Source organism: Mustela erminea, chromosome 19 (assembly GCF_009829155.1).
Source record: "Mustela erminea isolate mMusErm1 chromosome 19, mMusErm1.Pri, whole genome shotgun sequence".
Lineage (NCBI taxonomy): Eukaryota > Metazoa > Chordata > Mammalia > Carnivora > Mustelidae > Mustela > Mustela erminea.
Window position 1 is genome coordinate 6,661,249 of NC_045632.1, and position 24,673 is coordinate 6,685,921.

Consider the following 24,673-nt stretch of genomic DNA (forward strand, 5'->3'; position numbering starts at 1 on the left):
CTTTTGGGGGAAGCTCTCATCCTGCTGGTGACCTCATCAGGGCTGATCAGGAAATTTCAGATCCTCTGTTGAAAGGTCACATTTCTGGGAGAGATTGAGACTGCTGTTACTCTTGGTTTGCTCAGTTGTGGGGGCAAGTGTCTCCACTTTGGGTCCGTGGTTTCTTTTCCAACAGTAGCTAGCAGGGAGGGTGTGATGGACTTTAAAAGCCGGGGGCAGCCAATGCTCGTGATGTATTGTCTAAGGCTAGAGAGCCTTGAAGGCGGTTGTGTAGGAGACACAGGATCAGCTCTCTGGCTGCTAGACACATCGCTGTGGGGCCCATCTGTGAGACAGGGAAGAGACTGGAGGTCAGGAGGTGAAGGAATGTGCTGGAAGAATTGACAGGTACAAGTGGGATGAGGAGAAGACTCCATAGAGATGATAAGAGGCACATATGTCATGAATCAAACACCAGGCTGAGCGACTGGTCTTTCTTTCCCTGGGCGGGGGGGGGGGGGGGGGGGGGGCTCTGAAGAGCTCTGGGAAGGAGAATGACCCCAGCAGGTTGCTACCCTGTGCTCTGGGCCTGCTCATCCCAAGCCTCAGTGTAACTTGCCAATTATTTTTCTGTCCAAAGAAGAGAGAGCAGTAGGTACTGAGCACAGGTAAGGCAGTTGAGATGGGACTTTTGTTAGTTGATTTCTGTGTGTTAATTTCTTTAATGTCCACAACCACCTCTGAGGCAGAATGCGCGATCTCTGATTTACAGAACGGGAAACTGAGGCACGGAAAGATGAAGTGACTTCCTTGGCAGCCTACATGAGAGCCCAAGTCAACTCCACCTGGGGGCGCTCGGCCAGTCCTTCCTGTTCATATTGCCACAGGGGTTCACATGCTTTGCTGATTAGTGCCTGACTTCTCCTCTGCCCCAGGAGCTGCAATTCCTCAGGCCAAGCTCTAAGCATCCTCATTTGTTGTCTTGATCTCTGAGTACTCGCTGGTGCCGGCGCTGTCCTCATCCTTAGGCTCCCTCAGCTTCATCCTGTGAAAGCTGAAGGAGGCGTAATGGAGCTCCTGTTGCTCCCCTGAGGGAGGGGCATCCCCGGTAGGGGTTGCTTGGGTTGGGGGGCTGTCTGGACAGGACTTTTGCCTGGAACCCTGAAGAAAGGAGAAACAAGGGAGTCAGAGAAGGAATAAGGCAAGTATGGGATAATGGGTCATTCATTCATTCATTTATTCATCCTCCTATTCACAGACACTTCCTATGAATCCAACATTTCACTCATCCATTTAAAATCCTGTAATGCTGGGGCGCCTGGGTGGCTCAGTCGGTTAAGCGTATGCCTTCAGCTCAGGTCATGATCCCCGGGTCCCAGTCCCAGGACTGAGTCCTGCATCTGGTTCCCTGTTCAGCAGAGATCCTGCTTCTTCCTCTGTCCTTCCCCCGACTCATGCTCTCTCTCAAATAAATAAAATCTTAAAAAAATAAAATAAAATTCTGTAAGGCAAAAAGATAGATAAAATAAAATTCTGTAATGCACGACTGATTAGGTCATATTGAAGGTTTACTAATCACGTTTAATCCCCACAATGTGAAGGATACTGATTTCCCCCATTTTATAGATTAGGGAGACTGAGGTGGGGGAAGGTAAAGTAACTTGCCTTCTAGTCACCAGCAGAGCCAGGAACAAAATGCGTTCTGTTGTGTTATTGGAAATAAAAAGGGGAAGAAATACTTGGACAAAATAAAGATAAAATTCCCAGAATTGAATAAAGATAAACTAACGCAGCTGAAAAGGGCCCCACAAATGGAAGATTTTAAAAAGAGCAAGGGAGGGACACCTGGATGGCTCAGTGGGTTAAAGTCCTGCCTTCGGCTCGGGTCATGATCCCAGGGTCCTGGGATCGAACCCCACATAGGGCTCTCTGCTCAGTGGGGAGCCTTCTTCCTCCTCTCTCTCTGCCCGCTTCTCTGCCTACTTGTGATCTCTGTCAAATAAATAAAATCTTTAAAAAATAATTTAAAATTTTTAAAAAAATTTTTAAAAGAGCAGGGAAACTACATACCCTAATACAGCACAGTAAATCTTAAGAATACCAAAACTGGGAGCACCTGGGTGGTTCAGTGGGTTAAGCGACTGACTTCAGTTTGGGTCATGATCTCAGGGTCCTGGGATCAAGCCCCCACATCGGGCTCTTTGCTCAGAAGGGAGCCTGCTTCTTCTCTCTCTCTCTCTGCCTGTCACTCCCCCAGCTTGTGTGGGGCACTCTGTGCTCTTTCTCTGTGTGTGTGTCAAATAAACAAACAAAATCTTAAAAATATATATATATCAAAACCGAAGAGAAAAATGCAAAAGTTTCCAGTGACAATGAGTGGATCGCTTAGAAACATGAAAGATTCATAAAGACATAAAATTTCCTTTTCTTTTTTTTTTTTTTTTTGTGAGAGAGAGGCAGAATGCATGTATGCAAGCAGGGGGAGGGGCAGAAGGAGAGGGAGAGAGAATCTCAAGCAGATTCCCCAGTGAGCACAGAGCCTGACATGGGGCTAGATGTCACGATCCTGAGATCATGACTGAGCTGAAATCAGGAGTCAGAAACTTAATCATCTGAGCCACCCAGGTGTCCCTAGACATAACCTTTCTTAACCGTGACACTGGGTACAAGAAACAAGAGAGTACAGTGTTGAAAGAGTTAAAGGAAGAGGGTGCATGGCTTGCTCAGTGGGTAGAGCTTGTGACTCTTAATCTTGGGGCTGCAAGTTTGAGTCCCATGTTGCGCATAAAGTTTCCTTAAAGGATAAATAAGATAAAATAACAAAATAAAGCATTGAAGGAACATCAGTTTGATCCTAGAAATTATATCCTGCCAAATGAAATTCAAATATAGGAGCATGAAAAAAACTTCAAACACACAAGTCCTCAGAAGTCTTAACACAAGAAAACCCATATTGAAAGCATGTTGGGAGGAAGAATTCAAATAAAAGTAACAAAACCTGAAAATGCTGCAATAAATATGGGGTACAAAGGTGACAAAGTACCCCAGTAAAATGTGTGGTTGTATCTTAAAAGACCAAATTTAAAAATGTTAAGTATGTTCATAATAACCCAGAATGAAAAATGAAGATCTAGAAAAAAGCACCAACATCTTGGAAAGTGGAGGGAAAGGAGAATAAGAGATATATAAAAGAACACTAAAGTTTTTTTGTTGGATATAAGAGAGATATATTAATTTTTTAAGAAAGGAGAAAATGGAATATGGAAAAAAATGGAACCTAGAGGATAGAGTATTTCTAAAATATGTGGGCTCACAACCCTGAGATCAAGAGTCACAGGCTCTTCCTACTGAGCCAGAAGGTGCCCTGTGATAATTTTTAAATCGGGGAAAAAAAAAAAAAAAAGAAAAGCCTGTTAAAATGGCCAACAGACACATGAAAAAGTGCTCAATATCACTTGCATCATGGAAATACAAAGCAAAAACCACAATGAGATACCATCTCACACCAGTCAGAATGGCTAAAATTAACAAGTCAGGAAACGACAGATGTTGGCGAGGATGCGGAGGAAGGGGAACCCTCCTACACTGTTGGTGGGAATGCAAGCTGGTGCAGCCATTCTAGAAAACAGCATAGAGGTTCCTCAAAAAGTTGAAAATAGGGGCACTTGGGTGGCTCAGAGGGTTAAGCCTCTGCCTTCGGCTCAGGTCATGGTCTCAGGGTCCTGGGATCGAGCCCCGCATCAGGCTCTCTGCTAGGCGAGGAGCCTGCTTCCCCCTCTCTCTCTCTGCCTGCCTCTCTGCCTCCTTATGATCTCTCTGTCAAATAAATAAATAAAATGGTTTTTTTTAAAGGTTGAAAATAGAGCTACCCTATGACCCAGCAGTTGCACTACTGGGTATTTACCCTAAAGATACAAATATAGTGATCCAAAGGGGCACATGTACCTGAATGTTTATAGCAGTAATGTCCATAATAACCAAACCATGGAAAGAACCCATATGTCCATCAACAGATGAATGAACAAAAAAGATATGGTATATATACACAATGGAATACTATGCAGCCATCAAAGGAAATGAAATCTTGCCATTTGCAGTGACGTAGATGGAACTAGAGGGTATTATGTTAAGCAAGATAAGTCAGAAAAAGACAATTATCATATGATCTCTCTGATATGAGGAATTTAAGAAACAAAACAGAGGATCATAGGGGAAGAGAGGGAAAAAAGCAAGAAGAAATCAGAGAGGGAGACAAACCATAAGAGACTCTTAATCGTAGGAAACAAACTGAGGGTTGTTGGAGGAGTGTGGGTGGGGGGATGTGGTAACTGGGTGATAGGCATTAAGGAGGACATCAGATGTAATGAGCACTGGGTGTTATATAAGACCCATGAATCACTGAGCTGTACCTATGAAACCAGTAATATATTACATGTTAATTTTTTTAAAAACCTCTTAAAAATACTTCAATATTGGGGCACCTGGGTGGCTCATTGGGTTAAAGCCTTTGCCTTCGGCTCAGGTCATGATCCCAGGGTCCTGGGATTGAGCCCCGCATCAGGCTCTCTGCTTGGCAAGGAGCCTGCTTCCCCTTCTCTCTCTGCCTGCCTCTCTGCCTACTTGTGATCTCTGTCTGTCGAATAAATAAATAAAAATCTTTTAAAAAAATACTTCAGTGTCTATATACAAATTATTAGAACTAACAAGGGAGCTTAGGGGTGCCTGGCTGGCTCAGTAGGTCGGTGGACCATGCACCTCTTGATTTCAGGGTTTGTAAGTCTGAGCCCCACAATGGGTGTAGAGATTACTTAAAAATAGAATCTTTAGGGGTGCCTAAAAGCCTCAGCCTTTGGCTCAGGTCATGATCTCAGGGTCCTGGGATCGAGTCCGGCATCAGGCTCTCTGCTCAACAGGGAGCCTGCTTCTCCCTCTCCTCTCTGCCTGCCTCTCTGCCTACTTGTGATATCTGTCTGTCAAATAAATAAATAAAATCTTAAAAAAATAGAATCTTTTAAAAAAAAATAACACGAGGGTTTAGCGAGCTGGAAGAATATAAGATCAATATATTTGTAATTGCTTTTCACGTGTTGCTGCGTCTACAGAGAGAACAAAGACAATTCTCAGCATCCAGACCAGCACCCCAAAGAGCTGGGTGTCACTGGGAAGAAATGAACATTTACAGTGGATCCGCAGAAGAACTCTGCAGGGGTGTTCAGCCCCACCACGGTAGAAAGTAGAAGGAGAAGCTGCATGGACACATTAAGGAACTGGCGACTGTGGACTCTTTCGCCACCCACTACCCACACTCCTTATGACACAGACCTCTGTGACCAGAAAATAGAGTCTGAGTGTGCTCACTTTCCTACCACTGATTCAGGAGACTGCGTCACTTACTGAAATATGAAATCTCTTAGAGGAACTATATGTCTGCAGAGGATGCAAATGGTATCCCTCTGTAAAACTGTGGTACAGCGGGGTTATGAGTAGATCTAAAAGTGCTCCAGCTACCAAACCAATAAGAATCTAAATGACACACTATTTGTAATTTTTTAAAGTTCTAAAATGCTTTATATAAATTTTTTGAAGTTGTTTATTATTACTATTATTATTATTATTATTTTAGTAATCTCTACACCCAACATGGGGCTCAAACCCATGACCTGGAGATCAGAAGTTGCATGATCCTCCCACTAAGACAACCAGGTGTCCTAACGCTTCATAATTTTTTAAGATTTTATTTATTTATTTGACAGACAAAGATCACAAATAGGCAGAGAGGCAGGCGGGGGGCGGCGGGGGGAAACAGGCTCCCTGCTTACCAGAGAGCCCGATGTGGGGCTCGATCCCAGGACCCTGAGATCATGACCTGAGCTGAAGGCAGAGGCTTAACTCAGTGAGCCACCCAAGTGCCCCACTTCATAATTTCTTTTAAAGATTTATTTATTTATTTGAGAGAAAGAGCCTGTGTGCATGTGTGTGAGAGCTGGGGTGGGGAGAGGAGGAAAGGGAGAAAGAGTTAGGGGAATACTCCATGCTGAGCACAGAGCCTGTTGCAGGGATCAATCTCATGACCCTGAGATCCTGACTTGAGCCAAAATCAAGAGCTGGCTGCTCAACCGACTGATCCACCCAGGCATCCCAACACTTCATAAATTTTTTTTAAAAGATTTAAAGATTTTATTTATTTATCTATTTATTTATTTGACAGACAGAGGTCACAAGCAGGCAGAGAGACAGGCGGGGAGGGGCGGGGAGGGGAAGCAGGCTCCCTGCTGAGCAGAGAGCCCGATGCAGGACTCGATCCCAGGACCCTGAGATCATGACCTGAGCTAAAGGAAGAGACTTAACCCACTGAGCCACCCAGGCACCCCAAATTTTTAACAAATATTTTCATTCTGTTTTATCATTGATGAATGATCAGAAGATGCACTTTTTAAAAGATAGCATTTGTAGTACTAACAAAGCTGGTTATTAAGAAAGTAAAATAAAAGTTTGCAAGACCTGTCTGAAGGATCTACATCTTTCTTGGAAAAAACTGAAACTAATATCTGTTTTTATGGGCAAGAAGACCGGAATTTATAAATAAGTAAATTCTTCCCAAGTTGATCTACAGATGTAATTCCAATAAAAGCACCAATAGGAGGACTTTTTGGAATGTGATAAACTAGTTCTAATGTTTAAATAGATTGGCAATGGGGCGACTGGGTGGCTCAGTCAGTAGAGCATGTGACTCTTGGTCTCGGGGTTGTGAGTTTGAGCTCCATATTAGGCATGAGTCTACTTTAAAAAAAAAAAAAATGAAATAAAGGGGACACCTGGATGGCTCAGTCATTTAAGTGTCTGCCTTCAGCTCAGGTCATGATCTCAGGGTCCTGGGATAGAGCCCTGTATCAGGCTCGCTGCTTGGCGGGAAGCCAGCTTTTCCCTCTCCCACTCCCCTTGTCTGTGTTCCCTCCCTTGCTGTCTCTCTCTCTGTCAAATAAATGAATAAAATCTTAAAGAAAAACGATTTTATTTATTTTTTTTCAGGGAGAGTGAGCACAAGCAAGGGCAGTGGAAGAGGAAGAAGCAGGCTGCCCACTGAGCACAGAGCCTGACATGGGGCTCCATCCCAGGACTCCAGGATCATGACCTGAGACCAAGCAGACATTTAACAACAGAGCCACCCAGGTGCCCCAATAAAATCTTTTTTTTTTTTTTTAAGAAACTACACTTGAATATCCTTCTAATCCTAGGGTAAGAAAGATTTTCTTAAATGAGACCCAAAGTCACTCAACAGAAAGGAAGAGATTGTTGAATATGGTTATATTACAATTAAGAACTAACCTTCATCAAGGTCACCTTTAAAAAGTGAAGACAAGTTACTCACTGGAGAAGATACTTACAATGCATATAATAGAGGAAAACTAGTATGAAAATGTATAAAACTCTCCAATAAATTCAATAACAAAGTCGAACACCCAATAGGAAAATGGGCTGCTGATGGGACCAGGCATTTTAGAGAGGAGGTGTTCATATACCAGTGAAGGCAGAGACATTTTCATCCTCATTGACAACCAAAGAAATGCAAATCAATACCAGAGTAAGATAGTGAGATGGAAAAAAAAATCAGAAAACCAAGTGCTACAGAGATTATAGACCAACAGCATCTGATAGGCATAGATGGATGTATAAACGGATGCGTTTGCTCTGGAAAACCTGGTCAACCAGAACATTCACATACCCTCCCACCTAGTAACTAAATTCTTATGTAACAATGAAGAAAAACTCTTCCATGTGAATGCAATGACATATGAACCAGAAATCTGGAACAATTCAAATGTCCAGCAGTAGGATCTTAAGCAAAAGACATAATCATAAAATGAAACAGACAGCGGCAATGTCCCGCAACACAGATGATTCTCCATGACGTAACTCACGGCGCTGGGTCTACAAAATCAAGTCCTAGAAGAATGCACAGAACGTGACAACCTTTGTTGGTGCAGAAGCAATGAAACTAAACAGCGACTCTTTTAGGCGTATGTCCATGGGATAACGCTAGCAAGAAAAGACTCAGCAGTGGTTCCTGGGGACGGGGTCACAGAGCAACCTGAGTGTATGGAAGTTAGGGTCAGTGTTTGAGGTCTTCGGTTGGATACTAGGGTCACAGCTGCTTATCATATCATGAACAAAAGGAGTAAGCACAAATGAACAATGCTTGTTCCTGCAATAAGGGGTTGGTCACAAATCAAGCATTTTGGATAACTCCATTTAGAGTGACATGGGTGCAATTTTGTAAGAGGTGAGAGGGGACATGTTGCACATGGAGTGAGAGACAACTGCAGTCCCCTGCCCGCAAAGAAGTCACAAATACAACAGGGCAGAGACAAGCAAAGGCAGTGATGTTGTGTATGGTGCCCCTCAAGACAGGGATAGACACGGAGCTCTCTCTTTGAGAAAGAGACACAGACACTGTCAGGGAGGGGGATGGCAAAAGCTTCCCTGAGCAGACGGTGTTGGTACTGGAGCTGGAATGGCAATCACAAGAGGTGGTCTAGTGGAAACGGGGACAGGAGTTTGGAGGAACTGTACATGCAAAGGCTCCAAGTCGTAGGGGAGCAGGTGTGTATGGAGACCGTGAGAAAGCCAGTGTAGCTGGACCACAGCAGGACCAAGGCTGGAGTGGCCATCAGGAGACTGCTAGAGGGATTTTAAATATCAGACCAAGGAATATGACTCAATTCTCTAAACAACATCATTGAAACTCCCAAATGGCTGGAAAGCAATAGAGTTTGGGAGAGGTTCCATCAGGCTGTGTCTAGAAAAGGCCGATCAGCGGGGATGGAACAAGAGGCGACCAGAGGGCCACTGGCTCTGGGAGATGAAGGTGAAGAACAGAAGGGAGGTCAACTCCCAGGCGTTCTTCCAGGAGACCAGGGCAGAGCAGGGGGTGGGGAAACACTGGGAGCCCCATCTGGACTCGGAAGGGACAAGCCCAACAAACCCCCCAACTGCATGAGAGGACGCCAGCATCACTCACCCAGGCCACTGTACCCATGACAGGATCTTCATCATCCAGGCCCTCTCGGCTCCCAGATGCTTGCTTCCTGCGGGCCTTCACTCTAAGGGGAGAAAGCAGCATGCTGCAGCCATGGCTCAGACTCACATGGGCCGGCTGCCCCCTCCCTGGTGAGAGGGCTCCAGACCCCAGAACCAACCTCAGACCTTCCTGACCTGCACATAAGCACTACGTCCCCCTGGGTGAGTAGAGGTTTGGCTGGACCAACTTCATCACTAAAGATGCCTTTAACATGGGGACACCTGGGTGGCTCAGTGGGTTAAAGCCTCTGCCTTCCGCTCAAGTCATGATCCCAGGGTCCTCGGATTGAGCCCTGTGTTGGGCTCTCTGCTCTGCAGGGAGCCTGCTTCCTCCCCTCTCTCTCTGTCTGCCTCCCTGCCTATTTGTGATTTCTCTCTCTCTGTCAAATAAATAAAATCTTAAAAAAAAAAAGATGCTCCTAACACATAAACCCTGGGGCCCAAGTGGTCATAGCAGTGTTCTTCGTGACAGCTCAAATGTAGAAACAACCCAAATGTCTATCAATACACGAGTGACAAAATGGGCTCCATCCATGCAATGGAACGGCATATGGAGATAAAAAAAGGATGAGGTATTGGGCACCTGGGTGGCTCAGCTGTTTAAGCGTCTGCTTTCAGCTCAGGTCATGATCCCAGGGTCCTGGAATCAAGCCCCACTCGGGCTCCCTGCTCAGTGAGGAATCCGTTTCTCCCTCTGCCTCTGCCTCTGCCTCTTCCCCGTACTGGTGCTCACTCTCTCTCAAATAAATAAATAAAAATCTTTTTTTTTTTTTAAAAGGACTGACTGACACATTCCACAACATGCAGGACCCTTGAAGACATGCTAAGTGAAAGGGGTCAGTCACGAAGGACCCCATGTTGCATGACTCCACTTAACACAGAATGTCCTCAATAAGAGGCAAAGGCAGAGAGACAGAAAATAGACTGGCGGTTGCCTTGCGCTGGGGGAGGATGGGGCCAGGATGAAAATCAAGGAGAAAAGGGTTTCTTTTGTTTGTTTCTTTTTCATTTGGAGATTGATGAAAAAGTCCTAGAATTGTGGTCATGGATGCACAGCTCTGAATATGCTAAAAACCACTGAATTGAACCCTGTAAACATGTGGGAGTGGTATCTCCATGCAGCCCTTATCCCCCCACCACCCAGAAGATGCCCCCTGGATCTACTCTACTCCGCTCTGCGTTTCTGGGATTGAGTGACCTCTCTCCGCACTCCCTGTACCTCACCCGGCAATGACTTACACGCAAAAGAAGAGGAGGCACAAACTTAGGGACAGCAGAGCCATGGCACCAGCACCTCCAAGAGCTGCGGGCACTGCTCCTGCCAGGAGCACTGGTTTCCCTGCAGGGAAGAGGCATGGAGAGACTCATTTCTGGGCCTCTGTCTCTTGCTCTCCTACCTCCTCGCAGAACTTGCTGAAGACGGAGCAGCACCCTATCCCACCAGTCGCCCCCTGTGCAGACCCCAGCCCCACCCCCAGACCTTCTTTTCTAGGATCCAGACTCCCCCCTTCCTACACCTCTGCCCCCGACAGCTCCCAGACCTGGGAGCAGCAGGACAGCGGCGCTCTGTTTCCCGTGGTCATTCCGGGCCTCACAGCTGAGTCTGAGGCCAGAGCCCAGCGGCCCACTGAGGCTCAGGGAGCTGTTGGCCCAGGGCCCTGCAAGGCTGGAGGTGACGGTCCAGGAGGCGTTGCTGTGGTTCCCCTCCAGCAGCTCCTCCCCCAGCCTCCAGTGCAGGATGGGGGCGGGCTGTGCACGGGAGGAGCAGTTACAGTGCAGCCCCTCGCCCTCCCAGGAGCAGGAGGGGCTGAGCAGCCGAGGGGGATCTGCGGGAGAAAGGGGAGGGGTCAGCCGTGTCTCTCCTCCCCAGGCCCCGGGCAGCCTGCCCCCAGGAGTCCCCACACTCACAGACCACAGAGAGATGCAGGGAGATGTGCTGGGAGCCCAGTGCGTTCTGGGCTTGGCAGGTGAGGTCTCCTTCATGCTCCAGTTGTATCTGAGGGAGCTCCAGGATCCCAGGGTCTGCGGGCTGGGAGGAGCTCAGAGTCTGTCCCCCCAGGACCCAGCTCAGCTGGGCTGGGGGGTTGCCTTCAGCAACACAGAGCAGCCGTGGAATCTGGCCTTCCTGGGTGAGAATGGTCCAGTCCTTTTCCAGAAACTTCAGGGCTTTGGGAGAGAGATGCAGAGAGAGAGGGAGAGCACCCGCTCCAGTTGTGGGAGGCTGGCAGTCTCCTTCGTCCCTCCTTCGCAGGAGCTGGTTGGCATTTCCCTCTCCTTCCTTGACCCAATGACTTGGTTCCATCAGGGCTGAAAGGCTGGCTTTACACCCCAAAGAGTTTGACCTCAGGTGTCTGTGCCTCGTATCTTCAGCGGGACATGCCTGGGGTGCTTGGTGGCTTCACTCAGTGAACGTGCCAGGAAATAGGATGGAGGAAGCTGGGGTGGCGGGGTAGGCGGGAAGCCAGAGGTGTGCCACTCGTGAGGTGAAACAGGCTTTGAGTAGTTAGTGTGCGTGTGTGTGCGTGTGTGCACGCGTGAGCATGGGTGCGTGGGAATGCGGGTGCGTGCACCCGTGGGAGGTAGGGGGCTGCTGATTTTTATTTTTGCTTTTCCCCTATCTGATCCCATTCAAGCTATGATCCCCTCCCCTTTGCTGGGAGCTGACCCCCTACACCCACCCCAGGGCCTGGGTCTCAGTCTCCATGAAGATAGGTTCTTTCCTACCTGTGACATCGCCGGAGAGGAAGCTGATGGTGAGGTTCTGGGGAGCGTCTGGGATGGAAAGATAAGGCCCTGCCTCAGACCTGATGATTAGGATTGAAGATGACCCAGCACCCAAGGAGGGGTAGAGGACCACAGGGAAAGTGGGGAATGCTGCCCTTGTCCACTCCGCACCTACACTCTCAAGGTGCATCTGCATACACACACACACACACACACACACAGAGTCCCCACTATGTGGGGGGCCCAGCTATCCCTCCAGCACTCACAGGAGACATTGAGCCTGATGGTTCTTTCCACGGTGCCCTGAACTCCTGGCAGGTGCACCTGACAGGTGAGGTTGCTGCCATGGTCCTGCACCCTTGGGGTGAGGGTCAGCACCGAGGAGCGGAGGGTCTGGGGGTCCAGCGAGTCAAGAGCACCCCCCATCCAGAAGAAGCTGAGAGGTCTTCCTTCTTCACAGGATCCCCGCAGACTACAGGTCAGGTTCGTGGGATAGCCAGACTTCAGGGGCTCCAGAAAGTGGATGTCGGGTTCCTGTGTCAGGGCTGAGGAGGACAGATGCAGGTGCCTGGGCCCCAGGACGCTGGGCCCCCTGAGTGTGACCCTGACAGGGACCAGGGCCTCAGGACACAAGCTGACCCCAGGCCCTCATTGTCTCTTCCCACCATCCCAGCCCCAAGACCTGGAGCAGGGAATGTTCCAGTGTCCTGCTCCTGTTCTAAGAGGGGGGTCTCCACATCCCAGAGCTCTCCTGGGGCCCCTGCCATACCTGCCACCTGCAGGTTCAGCTGCTTATCTCTGTAAGTGTATCTCCCATAGTCTTTCCCTATTTGGAACTTGTAGAGTCCCTGGTCGCTCCTCCTGGCCTCTCTGATCCTCAGGGAACAGTCGTTTTCCTGGGGCTTCCTGACGAGGTTGAACCGGTCCCCGAACTCTGTCTTCACGGTTTTTGTTGGATCATTTGTAGCCACAAGCTGAGAGTTATGGGAGCTGTCCCCACTCCGCAACCAGTACATGTAGGGCCTCTCACGGGTAGACCACGAGCTCCAGGGATAGGAGAAGGAGCAGGGCACGTGCACACACAGACCCTCCTGCACCGTCACTGTGTCCTGCACTCGAAGCTGGTACTCCCAGTCCTCCTGCAGGGACCCTGTGGGGACACGGAGGCTCAGCTGTGGCTCTGGCACACCCCCACTGTGCCCTCCAGACCTCCCCCTTGGCCTACTTACCCCCCCACAGCAGGGACAGCAGCAGCAGGGACACCATGTCTGCACCAGCCGGCATTCAGGTCCCTCTGTTGGGGAAGGAAATGGCCCAAATCAGGGGGTGAGGCCAAGGAAACCCCAACAGGAAGCTGCGTGTCAGAGCTGTGGTCACTGCAGAAAGGGAACTTGGGCAGCACCGGGCACTGGGGGGGAAATTACCATGTCTCACCTCTGCATCTGACACAGCAGTTGAGAACACCAAGACCCCCACCTCCCACCCCCGAAGGCTGGGATGCTTGTCCAGATGTGAATCTGGACATGAACACCTTCCAAATGACGTTTAAATCGAGAGTGAGGTCAGCAAAGGGCCAGAGCAGCTAGAAAAGAGAAACAGAGAGGGTGCAGCCAGCCTCAGCCCCTTCCCCCAGCCCTTTCTCTTCCCAGTTTGCCATCAGCCTGTGTGTCCAGTCCCGGGGCTGCTTCGGGGAACGCCCTGCAGGGCCCTGGGGTCTTAGTTCTTCATCATGTTCTACAGTCCCTTGGACACGGATCACACATGGAGCCCGCTGAGCTCCAGCTCCAGGATTTCAACAGTCATCCAGACCCACAGCAGCCGCACCCAGCAGATCTGCAGAACCACCACTCAGATAAAGAATCTGATGAGCGGGTTGCCTGGGTGGCTCAGTTGGTTAAGCAACTGCCTTTGGCTCAGATCATGACCCTGGAGTCCTAGGATCGAGTCCCACATCGGGCTCCTGGCCCCGTGGGGAGTCTGCTTCTCCTTCTGACCTTCTCCATTCTCATGCTCTCGCTCTCACTCACTCTCTCTGTCTCTCTCAAATAAATAGAAATAAATAAATAGTCTTTTAAAAAGGAATTAAAAAAAGAAAGAATCTGATGAGCCAACGAGGAAGTAAGTGGGACTCACTGGAGCAACCAGAGGAAAATCTGCAACAGTTGCAATATTCCAGCAATCAGCTTGCCAAGGAAACAAATGAATTACTGAACTGGGGACTTCAGAAAGATGCCTCCTTAGTGACTTCTCTGGAGCGGGAAGGATTTCCAAGCAATGCAGGGAAGAATGGCTGAAAAGGAAAAGGAGCTTATTCTGCCTTCGGCTTGGGTCATGATCCCAGGGTCCTGGGATAGAGTTCTGCATCAGGCTTCTTGCTCAGCAGGGAGCCTGCTTCTCCCTCTGACCCTACCCCCCACTCACGCTCCCCCCCAAAATAAATAAAATGTTAAAAAAAGAAAAATATTTGGCCATGACCATCCATGACCAAGGCAACCCAGTGACAGCAGAGAAGCCAGTGTGGAAAGCTCAAAGGTGCACGCAGACAGAACCGCTGGTCAGTTACAGCACGCTGTTTACTATCAGAAAAAATTCTCACAAGAATATCTATATTCTGGCCCTGGTCCTGTTAGTGATGATTGCAATCTTGGGACTTTTTATCTGGCAAATTTGAAGCAATTACCTCAGGGCTGCCTTTTGCTGAGCTGTTTTCAGGGGCCAGGGCTTCTTGGAGTCTTGCCAGAACAAACAAATATCACAGGAAGAGAACATATATGCTGGAACGACCTGTCATCAGTTAGCTAGAAACTAATGACTAGCTAGACAGTGTTTTTCAATTTACATATACATTATATTGATTTCTCAGATTAGTAAGAGTTAATGTATGTGGGTTTTTCTCGTTTTTGAATTCTGATGGCCCTTCATCCTGAGTGTTTACTGACACTTGCATTCTAGGTATTTTTTTTTATATAGATTTTATTTACTTGACAGACAGAGATCACAAGTAGGCAGAGAAGCAGGCAGAGAGAGAAGAAGGGAAGTAGGCTCCCTGCTGAATAAAGAACCCAATGCAGGGCTCCATCCCAGTACTCTGGGATCCTGACCTCAGCCGAAGGCAGAGGCTTTAACACACTCAGCCACCCAGGCGCCCTGCTAGATACATTTTTTAAAGATATTTGTGTTTTGACAGGTGACACTAGAATCTGGTAACATCACCTTTTTAGTGTATACAAGACTCATATTTTCACTAGGAACTGGGAGAGAATTACCTTCCGGCACCCAGAATATTGGAACCATGTTAGAAACTATATATAAGCCAACACTTTTTATGACTTAGCGTTTTCATTTGAATTTCTAAGCAGAAATCTGCTTTGAAAGACTTTGGCAATGTGTTTAACTGGAAAGCAAACAATTGCACTGCAATCCAGATTAAAAGTATGGTTTGGAGCCATCCAGTTGTTGGGGTACATGCTATTCTGGGTTTGAAGTTTTCTTTATTGTCTGCTGGTGTCCGTAACAGCTTACCCAGAACCGTCTTGTTCACTGACTATACTCTCTGGAGTCCCTCTCCCCCAGTCTGTATAGAAAGGGAGATATATTTATTTTTTTTAATATTTTATGTATTTATTTGACAGAGAGAGATCACAAGTAGGCAGAGAGGCAGGCAGAGAGAGAGAGGGGGAGGAGCAGGCTCCCTGCAGAGCAGACAGCCTTATGCGGGGCTCTATCCCAGGACCCCGAGATCATGACCTGAGCCGATGGCAGAGGCTTTAACGCACTGAGCCACTCAGGCGCCCCAGAAAGGGCAATTTAGACAAAGTATGCTTTTGAAAGACAAATGGGAATTGTTTGGAATGATTTCCTCTTATTGTTGTTGTTCACTTGTGGTTCTATGGTCCTGGTGAACAAGGAATGTTGCTATCTCTCTGAAAAGGTTGTTATCTCTCTCAAAAGTCAAAAACCAGAAACAAATGCAGTCATTGTAATTTAGAATAAACAACTGGGAGGATATTCACACATGGCATACTAATTAAAAGCAAAACAGGACATCCAAATGGCCAACAGACACAAGAAAAAGGGCTCAACATGACTCACCATCCAGGAAACACAAATCAAAACCACAATGAGACACCACCTCACACCAGTCAGAATGACTAAAATTAACAAGTCAGGAAATGACAGATGTTGGCAAGGATGCAGAGAAGGGGAAACCCTCCTACACTGTTGGTGGGAATGCAAGCTGGTGTAACCACTCTGGAAAACAGTATGGAGGTTCCTCAAAAAGTTGAAAATAGAGCTACCCTACGACCCAGCAATCGCACTACTGGGTATTTACCCAAAGGATAAAAACATAGTGATCTAAAGGGGCACCGACACCCCAATGTTTATATCAGCAATGTCCACAATGGCCAAACTATGGAAAGAACCCAGATGTCCGTCAACTGATGAATGGATACAGAAGATGTGGTATATATACACAATGGAATACTAGGCAGCCATCAAAAGAAATGAAATCTTGCCATTTGCAACGACATGGATGGAACTAGAGGGTACTATGCTAACTGAAATACATCAATCAGAGAAAGACAATTATCATATGATCTCACTGATATGTGGCATTTAAGAAATAAAACAGAGGATCATAGGGGAAGAGAAGAAAAAATAAAACAAGATGAAATTAGAGGGAGACAAACCATAATATCAAACCATATAATCATAGAAAACATATAATCATAATATATAATATAATATATACCATATAATCATAATATACAAACCATATAATCATAGAAAACAAACTGAAGTTTGCCGGAGCGGGTAACTGGTAGCTGGAGGAAATGGGTAACTGGGTGATGGACATTAGGAGGGCACGATATGGAATGAGTACTGGGTGTTATTTATAACTGATGAATCACTAAACTCTACCTCTGAAACTAATATTACACCATATGGTAATTAATTGATTTTATATAAAATTTAAAAATAAAGCAAAAACAATACCAAAACCAAAAATGAATTATTGATACCTATAACAATATAGATAAATCTGAAAAATGTAAAACTGGGAAAAAAGATTCAGACCCTAATGCATATGTAATGCTTGAGTCCACTTACATAGCGCCCCCAAACTGGCAATACGGATCTGTATCGACAGAAAAGAGGGAGTTGGCATGCGTGTGACTCTGCTGACTTGAAGGAGCCCGGGACAAAGCCCAACACCTTCAGCACAGCGCTCGAGGCTCCAAATTTTCTGACCCTGCCTTCTGTCCCGCTGTGATCATGTCTCTGGTGCCCCCGGTCATCCCCGCCAAGTTACAGATACAGGTGTGCTCCCCTTCATCTGCCAGGGGGTCTCAATTCTTGGCCCATCTCCACCTGAGCTGCCTGCCCGCTGCCTATCCTTCCCATCTCAGTGGTGGGACCTGACCCCCAGGGGTAGGGGATGGAATCTGTATGTTGAACTTGGTGTTGGAAGCAAGAGTGTGCACACAGGTAAGCATTCATCTAGTTGCACTCCTTAGATTTGATTATTTAATCAATTTAAGTTAGACCTCCAAACACAATGAATACATAAAAAGTCTTCTTTAGACCATGTTCAACAAAAAAAGGATAGAAGGTTGAGACATAGCTTTGCTCTCGAAACTTCCTCAGAGACATTAAACAGTAAAATCAATTTTTATGTTGCATCTTTAATAAAACTTTTATTTATAAGTAAATGTGATGTTCTGTAGCAATTATTATGAGGTAGGTGTCTCTCATCTGGGAAAGAAAAGCTGCATTCTTGACTCTATTATGCACTGTCATCTACACTGAGAGGGAAGTTTGGGAGACCAGAAACTCAGGGGTTAAGCAGGTCATGGGAAGTAAGCCCAGGGAGCTCCCTTACAGGTGCAGGGCTGGGGATGGAATGGAGGAGGGTGGGAGAGGTTGGATGGGCAGAGCCAGCAGGGAGAGGCAGGCTGAGCAGATGGAGACTGGCCGTTGGCAGAAACAAGGGGGCATCAGCTACGGTGTGTTTTTACTTCCTTTTTTTCTTAAAAAGCTTGCCATCTGGGGAGAGATGGTGCCTCCTAGGGCCAGCCAGTTTTTAGAGATGGTGAAGAGTTCTGCAGGGAGCTCACCTTTCAGATCAAATTAACCAATCCCAGCTCGTGTCCCACAAACACCCTTTAAAAAAAAGATTTTATTTATTTATTTGAGAGAGAGACAGAGAGAGCACAAGCAGGGCGAGGGGCAGAGGAGAGGGAGAAGCAGGCTCCCTGCCCTGAGGGGGACTGAATCCGGGGACTCTAGGATCATGGGATCATGACCTGAGCTGAAGGCAGATGCTCAACCAACCGAGCCACCCAGATGCCCCAAACACCACTTTTCTCTAACTCATGCACCCTGCCCTAAATCACCAAGGACAGGTAGCAGACAACTAGAGCCACCCCTTTAGGTCAAGGGCCCCCAGAATTACTCAGACTAACTGATCCTGAACTATACTGCTGGCCTTGTCTTTCTCACACAAACCCCAGGAAAGGCTTTTGCGAGGCCTCCCTTGTACCTGATTCTGCCTCCCAGCCAAAACGTGGTGCTTCTTCCCACATGGCCCTGCATGGTGTGGCATGCTCCATTTCCTTGGGAAACGTAAGTAGCAACTTCTGATGATGTTGGCCTCTCTGTGTCATTGCTCCTTCACCTCCCTAAATTAAAGTCCAGGGGTACAGTGGAGAAGGTTTGAGTTGAGAGGTTCCAGGAAGAAGCTGACCATGACGTCTCATATCTGTCCCCCTGGGCTCCAGGTCCACACCTCAGTCCCGTCTTGAGAAGGAAAGAGGCTCACTCAGGCCTCTCGGCCCCGATCCCTGGGGGTCCCCACACCTGCAGAACCAACACGGGTCTCAGATCAGAGAGCTGCCATGTAGTTCTAACTCCAGGCAGAATGGGATGGCTCAGCCCCACCTGGAACTCGGGGCCAGTCAGCAGATTTCCCGGGAGAGGGTTGGGCCCGCTCACGCTCACCTGGTGTAGTAGATCCAGGTGAGGCCATAGGCGAGGAGGAAGCCAGCCCCCATGAGGAACCCTCTGATCAGGGTGAGGACCAGGGGCCAGGAGCCCTCCTGCTTCTCACTCACACAGTTGCAGGAAGAGGGGCTTCCTGCAGAAGGAAGTCCAGAGGTTGAAGCTCTGTCCCCAGACCCCAGTCCCTTCCACAACCCAAACACCTGACCAGGCTGCCCCCCTCCCCAAACCTGTATTACAACTCACTGCGCACAGAGAGGCTGATGGAGATGCACTGGGAGCCCAGGGGGTTCTGAGCCTGGCAGGTAAATTCCCCTTCATCTTCCACCCCTACGTGGAGCAGCTCCAGGACCCCAGGCGCTGAGGGCTGGGAGGGGCTCAGGGCTTTGCCCTCCCGGGACCAGCTCAGCATGGCAGGGGGGTTGCTGTCAGCGATGCAGACCAGGCTCAGGAACTGACCCTCCAAGACAGGCAGCGACATGCCATTGCTCAGCATCTTCGGGACTGGGTAAGAGAGTCACCACCAGCAGGTGGAGCCGAGAGAGGCATCTCTCCCTCCCTCTTCCCACAGAGCCAAAGCGGGCAGCTCTGGCGGAGTTGTGCCAGGAACTGAAACCGCCTGGCAGATGGGGGAAGTGCACTTGACCCTGGAGCTTGGTGGGGACGACCGGGAGCATCAGAGACATGATCACGGCGGGACAGAGGGCAGGGTCAGAAATTCTGGAGCCCGGCTGAGGGCACTGGGCTTTGCCCAGAGGTTACTGGGAAGCGGTAGGGGTTATGAGCAGGGGAAATGCAGAATCAGCGCTGGGTCTACAAAGATCCTGCTGGGCCAAGTGCGGCCTGCCACAGAGAGATGTACAGGAGGCAGGGAGGCTGAGGAGGAGGCTGAAGCAATGGTCCAGGGTCCAGGAGAAAATTGGAGCTGGTCTGGGCCAAAGGCAAGAGGAGGGAAATGATTTAGGAAATGAAGTTCTCAAGACTCGCGGACTCATGGGTGCAGCTGGTGAGAAGGGGAGTTACCCAGAGTGGGGTCCAGACCCGCCGCTGGGGTAGCAAACACAGAGAGGCATTAGCAAGAGGCAGCTGCACATCTGACCCATGACCAGCTAGAAAGTTATGGGAGGCACCAGGACAGGGTCAGCATAGGGATGGGGTCACAGGGGGAGACAGGGGACAGAATGAGGATGCCCAGGAAAGTGGACACAGAGAGCAACAGGGGTCCAGGCTGGAGCTAGGGGGACTGAGAACGTGGAAGGGTCCAACAGAAGATGACGAGATCGGCCACAAAGAAGTGCAGACAGAAATTCAAGGGCGGGGAGCAGAACCTGGAGCCGCAAAACTCACAGAGACAGAGGTGGAAGATGAGAGGCTGAAGGGTGGCTGCCCGGGGCTGGGGTTGGGGCTGGGGAGTCAGTGTCTGGTGCGCATAGAGTTTCGGTTTCGCAAGTTGGAGAGAGTCTTGCAGGCGCAGCGCTGAAAGCCTCCAACACGGCTGAGCTCTAGCCTTAAACATGGTGAAGACAGTAAGCTTTACGTTGTGTCTGTTTTATTACAATGATACATAAATTCTAGGGTCCCCTGGGTGGCTCAGTTGGTTAAGCCTCTGCCTTGGGTTCAGGTTATGACCCCAGACAGATTCCTGGGATAGAGTCCTGCCTCCTGCTCTCTGCTCAGCGGGGAGCCTACTTTGCCCTCTGACCCTCCCCCTACTCGTGTGTACTCTCTCTCTCTCAAAAATTCATAAACAAAGGGCGCCTGGGTGGCTCAGTGGGTTAAGCCTCTGCCTTCAGCTCAGGTCATGATCCCAGGATGCTGGGATCAAGCCCCACACTGGGCTCTCTGCTCAGCGGGGAGCCTGCTTCCTCCTCTCTCTCTGCCTGCCTCTCTGCCTGCTTGTGATCTGTGTCTATCAAATAAATAAATAAAATCTTTTAAAAAATTCATAAATATTTTTTAAACAGACTCCCCTTCCCCTTCTACCCCTCTCCCCCATCTCTCTAAGGTGAAGAGATCAAATAAATCAGTTTTAAAAGAAAACAACCATAAACTCTACAGCTAATGAAAAAAGGAAGGAGGTCAAAAGGCACCAACCTCAGTCATAAAATAAATACGGTGACTATAGTTAATAGTGCTAGACTGTTTCTTTGAAAGTCCCTAAGAGTAGACCTCAGACGTTCTCATCACAAGGAAAAAAATTTGTGACTATGTGTGATGACAGATGTTACATAGACTTACTGTGGTGATCATTCTGCAGTGCAAACAAATACCAAATCATTATGTTGTCCACCTGAAACTAATACTGGTACATGTTGATTAGAATGCAATTAAAATGAAACATACATAATACCCACAAACTAGAGGGAAAAAAGAGTCAGGAGCTGAAAGCTATCCTGGGTCCACCATGGGAGACCCTGGTGAGGTGGGGCGGGGCGGGGGGCAGACAGAGACTCAAGGGGCTGAGGAGTGAGGGAGGGTCTCATCTCCAAGCCCTGAGCCCTGAGCAGGCAGACCCTGTGACCCTGTTCTCATCACAACCCCAGGCGAGAGGATCTTTCCTACCTGTGTAGTTTCCCTGCAAAACGCGCGTGGTCATCAACTGTGGAGCGTCTGAGGAAGGAAGATGTGGTGAGGGGCAGGGTGGGCTTCGGCCCTTTGTTCCAGGAGCCCCATAAGTGGAAGGGATGGGCTTTCCAATTTCCCCCAATCTCCTCTGGAAAAAGGATCCCAGGTTTCCCCTCACTGCTCTGAGGGACCCAGCCATCCCTCCAGCACTCACAGGAGACATTGAGCCTGATGGTTCTTTCCACGGTGCCCTGAACTCCTGGCAGGTGCACCTGACAGGTGAGGTTGCTGCCATGGTCCTGCACCCTTGGGGTGAGGGTCAGCACCGAGGAGCGGAGGGTCTGGGGGTCCAGCGAGTCAAGAGCACCCCCCATCCAGAAGAAGCTGAGAGGTCTTCCTTCTTCGCAGGATCCCTGCAGACTACAGGTCAGGTTCGTGGGATAGCCAGACTTCAGGGGCTCCAGAAAGTGGATGTCGGGTTCCTGTGTCAGGGCTGAGGAGGACAGACGCAGGTGCCTGGGCCCCAGGACGCTGGGCCCCCTGAGTGTGACCCTGACAGGGACCAGGGCCTCAGGACACAAGCTGACCCCAGGCCCTCATGTCTCTTCCCACCATCCCAGCCCCAAGACCTGGAGCAGGGAATGTTCCAGTGTCCTGCTCCTGTTCTAAGAGGGGGGGTCTCCACATCCCAGAGCTCTCCTGAGGCCCCTGCCATACCTGCCACCTGCAGGTTCAGCTGCTTATCTCTGTAAATGTATCTCCCATAGTCTTTCCCTATTTGGAACTTGTAGAGTCCCTGGTCACTCCTCCTGGCCTCTCTGATCCTCAGGGAACAGTCGTTTTCCTGGGGCTTCCTGACGAGGTTGAACCGGTCCCCGAACTCTGTCTTCACGGTTTTTGTTGGATCATTTGTAGCCACAAGCTGAGAGTTATGGGAGCTGTCCCCACTCCGCAACCAGTACATGTAGGGCCTCTCACGGGTAGACCACGAGCTCCAGGGATAGGAGAAGGAGCAGGGCACGTGCACACACAGACCCTCCTGCACCGTCACTGTGTCCTGCACTCGAAGCTGGTACCCCCAGTCCTCCTGCAGGGACCCTGTGGGGACACGGAGGCTCAGCTGTGGCTCTGGCACACCCCCACTGTGCCCTCCAGACCTCCCCCTTGGCCTACTTACCCCCCCACAGCAGGGACAGCAGCAGCAGGGACACCATGTCTGCACCAGCCGGCATTCAGGTCCCTCTGTTGGGGAAGGAAATGGCCCAAATCAGGGGGTGAGGCCAAGGAAACCCCAACAGGAAGCTGCGTGTCAGAGCTACGGTCATGGGATAAAGGGAACTTGGGCAGCATGGACCATGGCGGGGGATGGGGAGGGGGCTGAGAAATCACAGGTCTTGCCTCCCTGCCATTTGCAGATGGTGAGAGGCTTGGCTAGGAGGATAAGACCCCAGACTGCGGCACTTCCCTAGTGCAACAGGGGGAGGGGCGGAGGGAGAGGGAGAAGCAGACCACTCCTGGTCAGTGGGGAGTCCGACACAGGGCTGCACATGTGGAGGCCGAGAAAAATTAAGGCCATCCCACCTCAGGTTTAGCCTTAGCATACGTACAGCCATCTTAGCTTTGGCAGCCATCTCAGGCCCCTGTGACCAAGGGCTGAACTTTCCCCTACTTCACTTTAGTTCCAGGGACTCCCACCCTGTTTTAGTTCCAAGAAAGTCCCCCACCCTGCAACACCCCAGCAACAGCTAATCAGCTTACTGCAGAAAAGTGTGAAACTTCTCCCCCCAATCCCCCCACCCCACCAGCCTCTTGTAATGACCCATAAAAACCCCTGCCTTAAGTAGCCTCAGGGTCCAAGTCCCTACTCCGCTGTGTCGGGTATACTTGAGCCCAAGCTTAAGTTTGTCGAATAAATCCTCGTGTGATTGCATTGATGCTTGGCTCCTTGGTGGTCTCTCGGACATGAAAACTGGGGCATAACACACGCAGGGCTCCATACCAGGATCCTGAGACCACGACCTGAGCTGAAGTCAGACACTTCACCGACTGAACCACCCAGGCGCCCTGTCTCTTGCCCTATGTTTGCACGGGGAAGAGAACACCACCTGGCCAGTTCCCGGGGATCAGAACCTCTGGGCACTGGAAGAGATCTGGAGCAAATGCATCATCACATGATGGGCCTCTAAGGAGAGACTCCCGGGCTGAGGGGCCAGGTGGCCGTTCCTGCCCCTCTGTCAGGAGAGAAGTTCTCAGGGACAAATCCATTGGTCCATGATAGTTACAAGAGATATGGCTCCCACCAGTGACCCTGAGGCCTCCTGCCCTCTTGGATTTTGGTCCCCAGTCCCACCATAGTCCTCATCCCAGGCAGCCTCAGACTATGGCCTTGGTGTTGATGCAGAACTGACCTGAGAGCTGGGCATTTGGAATGCGGAAGTTGAAGGCATGGAGTTGGAACCCAGACGTCTACCCACTTACCACCCACCCTGTTCGACTTTACTAAATTCTGCTAACCTCTCTGTGCCTCAGTTTGCCCATCTACAAAATGGGACACTACTACAAATGCTGTGTGACATTAAATGAGTTCATGCATGCTTAGGACAGTGCCTGGTACTCACTGAGCATTTATTTGTTCATCCAAACGATATTTCCTGGAACTCCCCATGTGCCAGGCCCTGTTTTGGTCTAGAGATAAAGCAAAGGGTCAGCTCTGAGGATAGAAAAGATGAGTCAGAAGCTCTAGTTAGAAGACAAACAGTTAATAAAAAAATTTTAAATGCATTATTATTGAGAGAGTGATATATTTTAGGGGAACCCCCCCCAAAAAAACCAGAAAAACGTAAGAGGAATCTTTAAAGACTGCTGAAATTTAAAAAAAAAGAAAACTGTGCCTGGGGCAAGCCTCATGGAGAAGGTGACATCTAAGTGAAGATGTGGATAAAGTGAGAGATCCAGTGGGCACCCATGCAAAAGGAACCCATTGTGAAAGACTAGTGCTCTCGGTGTTGGGCTGGCAGAAAGGGCTACTTAAGATGGCGAAAGTTCCTGCCACAAGACCTGAGCTTGGACAGGAGAACAAAGGCCCAAGCAGGAATCTGATTGGCTCCAGTGGACCAGTGGGACCCCGACAAGCAGGCGAGATATCCGAATAAGGGAAACTTGCCAAAAGACCCCTGAGCTCCCCTCGAGATCCCTTAAAAGCCCCCTCCTCCCTGCCTTGGGCACGACTTCTGCCACTCTGCTTTCCAGAGTCGCGGAACCTCGCCCGAGGGTGCCCACCTCCTCCCGGTGCAACTTTCCTGGCTCCCCTTCTCCTGAGCCCTGA

The 24,673-nt window shown here is 49.2% G+C and overlaps 2 protein-coding genes across 9 annotated transcripts in view; both read right to left on the minus strand.

Annotated features, from left to right (window-relative positions):
- LOC116579107 (sialic acid-binding Ig-like lectin 14) overlaps positions 1-22,653 on the minus strand; it is a 90,491-nt gene extending 67,838 nt beyond the window's left edge. The window contains exons 1-8 of one of the 5 annotated variants that reach the window (XR_004281140.1): positions 22,526-22,653; positions 22,066-22,446; positions 21,563-21,841; positions 21,346-21,393; positions 19,030-19,287; positions 18,784-18,919; positions 13,011-13,075; positions 12,911-12,931 (exon numbers count right to left, since the gene is read on the minus strand). Coding sequence is in view for 3 of the 5 variants with exons in the window: in XM_032324051.1 (XP_032179942.1) it covers positions 18,573-18,642; positions 18,784-18,919; positions 19,030-19,287; positions 21,346-21,393; positions 21,563-21,841; positions 22,066-22,446; positions 22,526-22,580 (1,227 nt within the window). In the remaining 2 variants the exon portion in view is untranslated. Of the gene's footprint in view, positions 1-12,910; positions 12,932-13,010; positions 13,076-17,448; positions 17,947-18,325; positions 18,643-18,783; positions 18,920-19,029; positions 19,288-21,345; positions 21,394-21,562; positions 21,842-22,065; positions 22,447-22,525 lie in introns of those variants that run through there. The other 4 variants (XR_004281139.1, XM_032324051.1, XM_032324054.1 and 1 more) reach the window with 4 other exon arrangements.
- On the minus strand, positions 202-18,811 carry LOC116579101 (sialic acid-binding Ig-like lectin 5). 4 transcript variants are annotated; one of them, XM_032324023.1, is made up of 10 exons: positions 18,326-18,413; positions 13,011-13,075; positions 12,551-12,931; positions 12,048-12,326; positions 11,782-11,829; positions 10,966-11,223; positions 10,599-10,883; positions 10,297-10,396; positions 8,999-9,080; positions 202-1,140 (listed from the first exon to the last, which is right to left on the minus strand). In XM_032324023.1, exons 2-10 carry the CDS (start codon positions 13,063-13,065, stop codon positions 940-942), a joined length of 1,689 nt encoding a protein of 562 aa, XP_032179914.1. In that variant the 5' UTR covers positions 13,066-13,075; positions 18,326-18,413; the 3' UTR covers positions 202-939. The 4 variants fall into 4 exon arrangements, with proteins under 4 accessions (XP_032179914.1, XP_032179912.1, XP_032179913.1 ...); XM_032324021.1 differs by lacking the exons at positions 202-1,140; positions 18,326-18,413 and adding exons at positions 7,122-8,655; positions 13,915-14,004; XM_032324022.1 differs by lacking the exons at positions 202-1,140; positions 18,326-18,413 and adding exons at positions 8,419-8,655; positions 18,784-18,811.
- Positions 22,654-24,673: the final 2,020 nt, after the last annotated feature.